The sequence below is a fragment of the Solanum dulcamara genome, chromosome 5 (assembly GCF_947179165.1).
Source record: "Solanum dulcamara chromosome 5, daSolDulc1.2, whole genome shotgun sequence".
In the NCBI taxonomy this organism is placed as follows: domain Eukaryota; kingdom Viridiplantae; phylum Streptophyta; class Magnoliopsida; order Solanales; family Solanaceae; genus Solanum; species Solanum dulcamara.
Window position 1 is genome coordinate 50,115,227 of NC_077241.1, and position 12,127 is coordinate 50,127,353.

Below are 12,127 nucleotides of genomic sequence, written 5' to 3' on the forward strand. Positions count from 1 at the left end.
CAATTGTATTGATCATTTGTATGCATTTATTATTTTTAAACCAAGAACAAGCGAAACGAATCTGAAAAGGGAAAATTCTTGCATCTTAGAGTGGTTGAAGCTCAAATTCGAGGTAGGTGATGACTTTGTTTCCTGTATGAGTTTCATATACTTGCTAAATTACTTCATAATATGCATATGTGTATATGAATAGGGAAGCATGCTAGAAATTGTGCGGAATAGTCACTTACTGGTTTGTTTTGTGATGAACCTGTTCTTGGTGATTTAATGTTGACTATGGTGGTGAATTGTGATTACTTGTATGTTTGGATCGAGTGTCACGATCTGACACATAATTGGATCGGGTGGCACATTCCGACACACATTTAGATCGGGTGTCACGTTCCGACACACATTTGAATCGGGTGTCACGTTCCGACACATATTTAGATTGGGTGTCACGTTCCGACACCATGTCTCTTGTAGTTTAGATTCTGTTTCCACTTATCCTTATCTATATCATAGTAAAATTTACATTTTTCCTTTCATTTTCGCTTATTTTTAATCGTTTAGACTCTTAGGCTGACTCATCTTGATAGATTAGGCGAGTGCCATCATACCCGAATCCGGGTCGCGATAAATTGATATCAGAGCTCTAGGTTCATACTCACATGTGTACAAGCCCAGTCAAGTATAACCTTGAGGATTGGTGTGGAGACGTCCGTTACTTATCTTCGAGGGGCTATGAATACTGTTAGGAAATTGTCTTTTTACTTCTTTCAATTCTTTTGTGCGTGGGATTTTGTATAAGTGATAAGTTATCACATGTTCTTTCGATAGATGGCTAGGACTCGAGCATCATCTTTTATTGGACGAGGGGAGCCATCCCGCGACTTTGCTTTTGAGACCCCAGCTTGGGGTAGAGGTAGAGGCAAAGCCAGAGGCCGAGGAGCGGTACCAGCCAAGGATTAAGAGAGGAGCATTTCCCCTGAGTCGGCGACAGAGGCTAGAGGAGAGCAGGTTCCTCCTGAGTATGCGACAACACCATTACTACAGGACATTTTATTAAGGGTGTTGGGCGTGCTCGAGACTATGGCATAGACTGGAAGTGCAGCGGGCACACCCGGTACATCATAGACCCAAGTGAGGGTTGAGGTTCCAAACGAGCAGCAAGCTCTTGAGGCATAAGGATAGGCGGGACAGCCGCTAATAGTCCCTATAGATGAGGTTTCTCCAACCCTAGTAGTCGAGTTTCAGGACACACCAATAGCTGCATTAACTGACGGTGAGAAGCTAGTTATGAAAAGTTTAGGAAGATTGACCCACCTTAGTTCCAGGGTCCGAAGATCGATGATGCATATGAGTTCTTGACCATTAGTTCCAGGGTCGGAAGATTGATGAGCAGCTATTTCTTTGCATCAGCCATCTGTTCCAAGATCGTGTTTTCGGTGTGGATCCATGGACCACATGGTTTGATAGTTCCCCATGAAGATTCATGTTGGTCCACACCGTACTTACACAACAGTGCCAGTAAGGGATCCGATGACACCAACCAGAGGTTCAACCCCACAGACCTAGGGTCATGGTAGGGGTCAGCTCGATAGAAGTGGTCGTATTGGATGTAAGGGAATGGGTGATGCCTTATCACATCAGGGTGGTAGAGGATTGCCAAGACAGATGGTGGACTGGGAGCTCATTGTTTTATTTTTTTAGGTAGACCCGAGGCTGAGGCCTCCGATGTAGTCATCACAAGTATTGTTTCGATTCTTTATCACCCTGTATCTGTGTTATTTGATCCTGACTCCATTTATTTGTATGTTTCAGCATACTTCTTTTTTGGATTTGACTTGCTATGTAATTGTATGCCCGTGCCCATGCATATTTCTACCCAGTAGGAGAGCCCTTAGTAGTGGATCGGGTGTACCGATCCTATCTTGTTTCTTTGGTGGGTTATGAGACATGGGTGGACATAATTATCCTTGATATGGTAGACTTTGACGTCATTTTAGGTGTGGATTGGTTATCTCCATATCGTTCCATTCTTGATTGTTATGCCAAGATGGTGACATTAGCTATGCCTGGTAGGCCGCAGATAAAGTGGAAGAGTTAGAGTGGTTCCTATCCTAGCAAGGTTATTTCTTGTATTTGGGGTCAACGATTGATCAATAGGGCTTGTTTGGTGTATTTGGTATTTATTCATGATACTGATGTTGAGCTACTTTCTATGGAGTCTATTCGTGTGGTTTGAGCGTTTATGGATTTATTTCCTACCGATCTTCTAGGGGTTCCACTTCACAGGGATATTGACTTTGCTATTACCCTCGAGCTGAGCACCAAGGCCATTTCTATGTCTCCTTATTATATGGCTCTAGCCGAGTTGAAGGAAATAAAGGAGAAACTTCAAGATCTATTGAGTAAGGGGTTTATTCTCTCTAGTGTTTCACCTTGGGGTGTCCCGGTGTTATTTATGAAGTATAAGAACGGGTCTATGAGATGTGTATCGACTATAAACAGTTGAACAATGTGACTGTCAAGAACAAATATTCTCTTCCACATATCGATGATTTATTTGATCAGCTCCAAGGAGCGGCCTTATTCTCTAAGATCGATTCGAGATCTGGTTATCATTAGTTGAGGATTCAGCCTTATTATATTTCCAAAATAGCCCTCCGTACTAGATATGGATACTATAAGTTTCTTGTTATGTCTTTCGGGCTGACTAACGCCCCAACAACATTTATGGAGTTGATGAATAGGGGTTTCATCCATATCTGGATTCATTTGTGATTGTCTTCATTAATTATATCTTGGTTTACTCCAAGATTAAGGCCGATCATGTGCAACACTTGAGGATTGTGATCTAGAGGCTTAGAGATAAGAAGCTTTGTGCCAAGTTCTCCAAGTGCGAGTTTTGGTTGAGTTCAGTGGTGTTCTTAAGGTATGTGGTATCCAAGGAGGGCATTAAAGTCGATCCAGCTAAGATCGAGGTGGTCCGAGGATGGACTAGGCCCACTTCAGGTATAGAGATTCACAGTTTTGTGGGTTTGGCAGGGTATTATCGCCGTTTTGTTCAAGGCTTCTCTGTGATAGTAGCTCCACTAAGTAGGCTCACTCAAAATAATATGGTATTTCATTGGTCAGATAAGTGTGATGAGAGATTCAAAAAGTTGAAGGTATTATTGACTACTGCGCATGTGTTGACCTTTCCTGAGGAGGGTGTTGACTTCACCGTGTATGGTGATGCATCAGGAGTAGTCTTAGGTGGAGTGTTGATGCAAAAGGGGAAGGTGGTTGCCTATGCTTCAAGGCAATTAAAGACTCATGATAAACACTATCCCACCCATGATTTAGAGTTGGCGGTGGTTATCTTTGTTTTAAAGTTATGGCGACATTATTTATATAGAGTTCATTGTGAGATATTCATCGATTACTGAAGTCTACAATGCATCTTCAGCCAGCGGAACTTGAATTTGAGGCAAAGGAGGTGGGTTGAGCTTCTGAAGGATTATGATTTGACTCTCCTATATCACCTCGGGAAGGCCAATGTGGTGGCCGATGCATTGAGTAGGAAAACTTCTAGTTTGGGAAGTCTTACAGCTAATCGAGATAAAGAACGACCCTTGGCTAGAGATGTTCAGAGATTGGCCAATGGGTTGGTGAGATTTCAGCTTTTTGATGAGGGCTGAGTGCTTACTTTTATAGAGGCCCGCTTTTCTTTGATGGATCAGATCCGAGAGAGGCAGTTTAAGGATGAGAAGTTGTGCCTCATTCTCAACAAGGTGGCGAGAGGCGAGGCTAAGGAAGAAATGCTTGATTCAGAGGGTGTTTTGAGGATCAAGAGTCGCATTTGTGTGCCCAAGGTAGATGAGTTGGTCAGATTGATACTTGAGGAGGCTCAGTGCACTCGATATTCTATTCATTCGGGGATATTATAGATGTACCATGACTTGAGTCAACATTATTAGTGGTGTGGTATGAAGAAGGACATCACCGAGTTTATGTCCAAGTGTTTGACATTCTAGTAGGTTAATTGCGAGAACCAGAGGTCCGGGGGTGAGTTTTAGAGGATGTCCATTCCCACTTGGAAGTGGGAGAGGATCACAATGGATTTTGTGGTAGGTTTTCCTACTACCATAGGAGGTTTTGATTCCATTTGGGTTGTGGTTGACCAATTGACCAAATCGACTTATTTCATTTCGATTAAGGTTAATTTCATGGTGGATAGGTTGGATTAACTCTATATTAGTCATATTGTCAAGATTCATGGGGTTCCCATTTCCATCAGATTAGATCGGGGATCATTATTCACATCTCACTTGTGGGAGGCCGTGCAGCGTGGATTGGGTACCCAATTAGATTTGAGTACCACATTCCACTCTCAGATGGATGGACAGTCTGAGATGACTATTCAGGTGCTTAAATATATGCTACGGGCATGTGTGATTGATTTTGGTGCTTGGTGGGATCAGCATTTGCCCTTGGCGGAGTTCGCTTACAACAACAGTTATCATTCCAACATCCAATTGCCTCCTTTTGAGGCCTTGTATGGACGGAGATGTAGATCGCCCATTGGATGGTTTGATTCTGTGGCAGGTGATAGCCTAGACACCGATTTTCTTCGAGATTCCATGGAACAGGTTTGGCTGATTTAGTGTAGGTTGTTGACAACTCAGAGTCGCCAGAAAAGCTATATTGATAGGTGGGTTCGACCTTCGGTATTCATGATCGGGATTCAGGTATGGTTAAGGGTCTCGCCCTTGAATAGTGTCATGAGGTCCGGGAAGAAGGAAAGGCTTAGACATATGTTTATTGGCCCTTTTGAGATCTTAGATCGAGTGGGAGAGGTGCCCTACAGACTTGCCTTGCCACCTAGTCTATCCTTTATACATCCAGTATTTTATGTTTCGATGTTATAACGCTACATTCCAGATGAGTCTCATGTCATTTCCCATGATTCAGTGGAGTTGAGCCCAAATTTGGCATATGAGGAGGAGCCTGTGGCTATTTTAGGCAGGTTGGTCAGGAAATTGAGGACTAAGGAGATAGCTTCGGTGAAGGTCCAGTGGCGGCATCAGTCCATAGGGGAGGCTACCTGGGAGCTAGAGTCAAACATGCGAGCCCGTTACCCCCACCTTTTTGAGACTCCAGGTATGTCCCAAGGATGAACATTGTTTTTAGTAGTGGATGATATGTAGTTCATTTTTGATAAAATCACCACTTTACCTTCCTGTTAGTTTCTCCGAGTCACTTTTGATTGAGTCTAAAAGTTAATTTTTGGAAATCTTTTAAAAATTTGAGGTTTTGCTTGAGAAATGAGTTTTAAAGGCTTAAGTTGTCAAATTTTGAGTTTCGAAGTCACTTGGAATTTTGAGTTTCAAAATGGAATTCCGTCATTTTCATCAGTTGTGAAATATGGAAATTGGTCAAGGATAGTTTTTGGAATCATTTTTGGAGTTAAAACATGGAATTAAGTTTCGAAGTTGGAAATTGAGTTAACGTTTGATCCAAATTTGACTTTAGTCAACATTTGAAGTTTGGGTGCTCAAGTTGGATTTCTGAGGGTTCCAATGGTTTCGAGAGATGATTTTAATGCTAGAAATGGATTCGTTATAATTTTTAGCGGTCCTGGGGATATGTTGTGTATTTAAAGTGCCGATATTAGCTTAGTTGCGACTTATCGGATTTTGAGTGAAAGAGGCCTCGAATTTAAATTCAATGATTCTATTGAGTTCGGAATATCGAATTTAGTAGGGTTTCATATATGATTTGTGCATATATGATTTCGAACGAATCCTGAGGGTTGTCTCGAAAATTTTGAGACTTAGAGGATTTGAGTTGCTGATCTCTGGTGCGATTGCTTTAGCGGAAATCAGTTAAGCGAGATCTCATCGCATTAGCAACACATGCTTTAGCGACAGCCTCGTCCCTTTAGCGAGGTAGGCCATTTACGCAGGGTTCTCTTAAGTGAGCCTCGGATCGCTAAAAAGATGGTCCGCTTTAGCGACATCAAAAAGATGTTTAGACGAGGTTTAAGGTAGTTTCACCATTTTAAACATTTCCAAGCTCGTTTTAGGCGATTTCTTTAAGTTTTTTCAGGACCAAACTATTGGGTAATGTATTTCTAACACTTTCCCTTAATTTCCATTGAATAATTTCATAATTTTAAAAGAGAAATGAGGATTTTGAACTCATTTTAGATTCGTTTTTAAAAAAAATTTCACCAGTAGATTCCTGATTACTTGAGGAACATTCTCATAAAAAAATAATCAGATTTTGAGTTTGATTTCTGATATAAAATTTTTGACCATTTTACCATTTTTACCCAAATTACTTAATTTTAGTGTCAATAGTTTTAAAATTTGATTGCGAGTCTATATTTTAATAGATTGTGGTGATTTGGAGATCTTCAAAGGGGAAAAACTTTGAGTTCGGATTGTTCGTGATGTTTGGCTAAGGTAAGTGGAATTCTAACCTTTGTTAAGTATGTTGAACCTTGTATTTTCGTATATGAGGGGATTAGGGTGTGTTGGATCATTAAAGTAAATTGAATTATATGAGTTGAAGTGTGATAGTGGAATCTGAATAGGGGCAAATATCAAAGTATTGTGAATTATGAGGCATTAATCTATTGTGTGATTATGGAATATATGACATCTTATCTAAATATATATCTGGTTTCACTCATTAATTGTGCATATGTTATATATGTGATAGCTGAAAAATGATATGAGTGAGGTACTGGATATTAGGACCGATGTTTCTACCAGTCGAGGTTTCTTCCGATGGCTGAGGTCTCATCTGATGAATATTATGGCCGAGGTCTCTTCCGTCAGATATAAGTTAAGGTTTTTTTCGGCGGATATATGGTATATGCGAGTCCCCCATGGATTTTGGTTTGAGGTGATTAGCAGATGTGTATCGTAAGACAAATATGCATCACGATATTTGATATTGCATTTGCATCTATTTCTTCCTGTGATTGATTATGATATGAGATTACATGTGTTTGCCTGAGTGTAGTGGTGAGAATGCAATTATAGTTTCTATTTGAGAAATATTTAGTATTCTGGTATAATCATGACGTAAACTGTATGGATTGGGCTATCTGAGTGTAGGTGTGTAGTTGTATCGGATTGTAGTTGGGATGTCAGGAGTACCTTTGTTTTGCATTGATTTACATAGGGTTTGGTTTCTATTTTACTGAGTACCGTGTCATTGGTACTCACCCCTTGTTTCTATATTTATATAGGATTTGAGCCCGACAGCTCCTGCTCTTAGTACCCCTTGATCGGTTTGAGCTTCTGGATGCTTCAAGAGTAGCAACATGTCCCCTTCGACAGACTATCATCATCCGTTTACTTTATGTTTTGTACTACTTGAGAATTGTGGCATATATACTTGTATCTTTTTTATTTTTGTTGGAATAGTGGCTTGTAAATGTGACACCAAGTCTTGGGTACTTTAGAATCTGTTTTTCACTTATCTTTATCTATATCATATTAGACTTTACATTTTCTCTTTCATTTTTGTTTATTTTGAATCGTTCAAACTCTTAGGCTGACTTATCTTAATGGGTTAGATATGTGCCATTACACTTGAATCTGGATCGTGATAGAAATTCAGGCCTTAGAGGCCAGGTTTATGAGGCTAAGCATCTCAAAGAAGGGTAGGGTGATGGTCAGTGTTGATCTAAGACCCACTTTTATAGAGGAGATTATGAGAAAATAGTTTGAAGATATAACTTTGAATAAAATTAGAGAAAATGTGTTGATGGGCAAGGCCCAAGATTCAATACTTGATGCAGGTGGAGTGCTCCAATTTAGGCAAAGGATTTGTGTTCTTCGGGTGGATGACATAATCCAGAAAATTCTATCTGAATATCATGGTCGCGATACTCTATTCATCCTGTAGTAACTATGATGTATCAAGACTTCAAACGTTTATATTGGTGGTCGGGTATGAAGAAAAATAGAGATGAATATGTAGTCAAGTGCCAGAACTGCCAATAGGTGAAATATGAACATCAAAGGCCTGCTGGTTTATTTTAAAGAATGCCTATTCCAGAATGAAAGTGTGAGAGAATAGCCATGGACTTCGTGGTGGGACTTCCCAAGACTTTGGAAAAGTATGACTCTATTTGGGTGGTGGTTAAGAGGTTGACAAAGCCAGCACACTTCATTCTGGTTAGAGTGGAGTATAATGCACAACAGTTGTCAAGGATTTATGTGAAAGAGATAGTAAGGCTGCACGGGGTGCCCCTCTCCATTTGTTTTGACCGCAGTACGCAACTTACCTCTAAATTTTGGGTAAATTACATGAAGATTTTGACACTTAACTCACTTTCAGCACAACATTCCATCCATAGATAGATGGACAATAAGAGAGGACTATCCAAGTGCTGGAAGATATGTTGAGGGCATGTATGATCGATTTTGGGGGACATTGGGACAAGTTTTTGCCTTTGTGTGAATTCTCCTACAACAATAGATACCACTCCAGCATTGAGATGGCACTATTCAAAGCCCTTGACGGGAAGGGATGCAGGTCTCCCATAGGGTGGTTTGAAGAAGGAGAAGTGGAGCCATTGAGGGTAGACTTAGTGAGGGGTGCTCAGGATAAGGTAAAGAGAATCCAAGCAAAGCTTTTAGTAGCTCAAAGTCATTAGAAAGAATATACTGACTGCAAGGTAAGGGATATGACATTCGAGGATGATGAGAAAGTTCTTCTAAATGTGTCACCCATTAAAGGGGTAATGAGATTTGGTAAAAAGGGCAAGCTCAGTCCTCGCTATATTGGTCATTTTGAAATTCTTGACTGTGTAGGGCCAGTGGCGTACAAGTTGTCCTTACCAACTATCTTGTCTGGGGTACGTCCGGTGTTCCATGTGTCAATGCTGAAAAAGTACCATGGAGATGGAGACTACATCACTAAATGAGATTCCATGTTGTTATGCAGTTGTTGTTTTTATTTTTCAATGTTATGTAATGTTATAATGAAACTTAGTATTTTACTTTTTTGGATGTTAATCTGTCTTGAAAGTGTCTATATTAGGGAACAAGTGACTGTAATATTTTATCGGTTGCAAAATATATGACAATGTAATTACCAGTTATTTATGAAGATGTCTTGTATGTTGCTTTATATTTCTTGTGAGTTGCAAAACTTTTACAACGTAGAATACAATTTTAAGTAAAGTAAGAGCCAAAAAAAGAAAATTGTAAAAAGAAGAGCAACGTGCAGAACTCTTGATAACATTACATTAGTAAGCAAAACACCAACAAGGAGAATACTACCAACATTACATTACAATTAACCTACAGATTGCTAACATTACAACCATTACATTACAAAATACTCATATAAATAACCTATCCAACTAATAATACTAACAACCTAAGAAATTAGAAGCAAGTTACACCACACTACATCAACTTGGCAGCTACAAAATCAACAATACCATTCCAACTACATCAACTTGGCAGCTACAAAATCAACAATACCATTCCAAGAGATTAGAAGCAAGCTTATCAATTGATGTATTTTCAATTCCCACTTTGGTACATTATCATCCAAGTTCTTCAAATAAACCTTTCAATATGATGCTTTAACTCCAAGTTCAACACTTTATCCTCCAAATTTGAACTTTGAAAAATAATCTTATCATTCAATTTTGCACCATTATTGATTTGTCAATTTCAAAGCTACCCATATTCTTCAAGATATTTTTCAATTTGTTTTTAATTTTGAATTGAATTCAATTCAGTTTTTGATTGTGAATCATCAATGAAAAATGATTTGAAAGTTTTCTATCGATCCAATTCCAATAATAAAAGATAATGAGTCAGGATGACGACATTTAAAGAATCAATGTCCACCATTCTCATTGATCGTAGCAGTATATATTTTGCTATCAATTTCCACTTACATGTACGAGACTCAACTTGTTGAGGAGAAAAAATAGAAGATAATGTGATATTTAAACAAAAATAATAGTTAACCTAATTGAGGGATAAAGACTAGAAAAATAGTTGAAGATAATGAGGATTTTTGAAAAACCCTAATAAGAATAGAGGAAGAAATCCACAACAATAAGGAAGAGAGGAATTGTTTTAGGTTAATTGGTTCTTCCCCCTTTAGAATAATTGAGTTTTTAGTTGGATTGGATTTTTTTTGTATGGATTCGGGTTTCGATTGGATTAAATTTGTTTTAGTTAATTAATTTTTCTAATGAATCAAATCATGCCACATATTAAATGAAAAGGCTAATTAATTTATCTAAAAGGGTCGTTTGTGATAAGGACCACAAAGGTTAACCCCAAGGGCATGTCGTGGACAATATGTTAATTTAGGAGTTTTTGTATCAATTTTAATAGTTTAAAGGTATTTTTAGGCCCTTCTTCGTAAAATAGTTTGTCCGTTATGTTCTGGACTCTAAGAAAGATACACTTACACTTTTCTCTTTATTTTATAGAAGGTGCAAACTACTATGAAAAGAATAAAAAATCAAACGGGTGAAATCTTAAAGATCTAGAAGTAAAGATGAGATGTGAGATTAATGTTGCAATTAAATTTTGGAAAACCTATACAATTCAATAAGTAGATGAAACACTCTTTTTATTGAGTGTAGTTAAAATTATTCATCTGATAAGAACATTAATAAAAATAATAAAATTAACTATGAAATTTATTGATAATTTCTAGCTGATTCATTGCTAAATAACTCTTAGCTAACTAATTGAATTTTCATATAATTCATCGATATTCCGTAGATAAATGAGATTAGCATGGAATCTCTCTATTTAGCTAGGAATTTTGTCCATCGGTATTTTTTGTAGTGATATTAACATAATTGTTTCTTTTTGATCAAAGATAAAATAGTCATTCAATTTTAAGAGATATTTTAATGATTCAAATTTTAACTTGGGACTGGGGTGTTAATGGTAATGCTCGGATAGTTATTTTTATAAAATTATATTGTCTCATTTTTTCAGGTATCTTATAATGTATAATCAAAATTAGATCTTTTAAAACCATTTTAATCATATCAATTTTTCTTCGTTATCGATATGGTTCAGTTAATTTTTGATTTTAAATTATCACATCAAAATATACTATTATTAAAATAGTTCTTTAAGAAGTATGTTCGAAGAACTTCAATTCATAACCAAGAAGTCAAGAATGTAAAACCTTGTTGCCATATTTTTTGATCTTAAACATTTAATCGGAGTGTTGTAATGACCTAGCCCATCTTTACTAAAATATTCGTGCTAAACATATACGAATCTCTTTCATCATAAGACTAGGATCAATTCCTTGGTATGCGAGTGCATAGTTGTGAATTAAGGTTGTATTATGCTCCTATCTCGAAGTTGAGTTGAAAGTGTCTTTCCAATTTAGTTTTGGACTTGAGTTAAACTAGGGTCAACTTCAAATGACCATTTCTCTCAGCCTGTAATGAATCAGGTGGCTCATGATTTATCAAATTAAAGGTCTATGAGTCTTCTTTTTAACTCCACTTAATATTTTTCATCCAGAGTTTCGAATAAAGAGTTATGCCCATTTTACTGAGAATAGTCAGTGTTGAGCTGCCGGAGCGGGATTTGGCTGTCAGTGCGAGATTCGATGGGGAAAAATTAAAATGGCATATTTTTATTATCTCATTCTTATCCTAAGTGCCAAAATAGATAAGAGTTACCCTAAAAACTTTAACACCCCAAATATTTCTACACCAAGACCTTAACCATTCTTCATATGTGTATAGACTCGAACTTGATGACTTCTAGTTATATATAGGAGTTAGGATCAATTTCTGAGTATTTTAAGTGCATTAGATGTGTCTTAGGGTCACAAGAGATCATCTCTAACACCAAGCCAAGTCCAAAGAATTTCCATCGGCTAACTTTTCGTATGAGTCCGAAATAGGGTCAACTTCAAACACATATATCATCTATTCTATAGGGATTTAGGTTTGTATAAACTATAAATTAAAGGTCTTTGAGTCCTCTTTTCAACTCTACCGAGTGTGACTCATTCCGAGTTTGGAGTAAAAAGTTATGATCATTTTACCAAAGACTACTGCTGCAACAGTATTGGGCTTGGTGCGGCATGCTAACAGAGCGCACAAAACTAGCTGCAGTAGTTTGGCCTG

General features: G+C 37.8%; 1 protein-coding gene across 1 annotated transcript; it reads left to right on the top strand.

Annotated features, from left to right (window-relative positions):
* Positions 1-819: 819 nt before the first annotated feature.
* LOC129890587 (uncharacterized) lies at positions 820-8,914 on the top strand. Its single transcript, XM_055966113.1, has 9 exons — positions 820-904; positions 1,693-1,833; positions 2,262-2,393; positions 3,031-3,266; positions 3,438-3,635; positions 3,708-3,839; positions 4,362-4,482; positions 4,909-5,127; positions 8,802-8,914. Exons 1-9 carry the CDS (start codon positions 820-822, stop codon positions 8,912-8,914), a joined length of 1,377 nt encoding a protein of 458 aa, XP_055822088.1.
* The last annotated feature ends 3,213 nt before the right edge of the window (positions 8,915-12,127 follow it).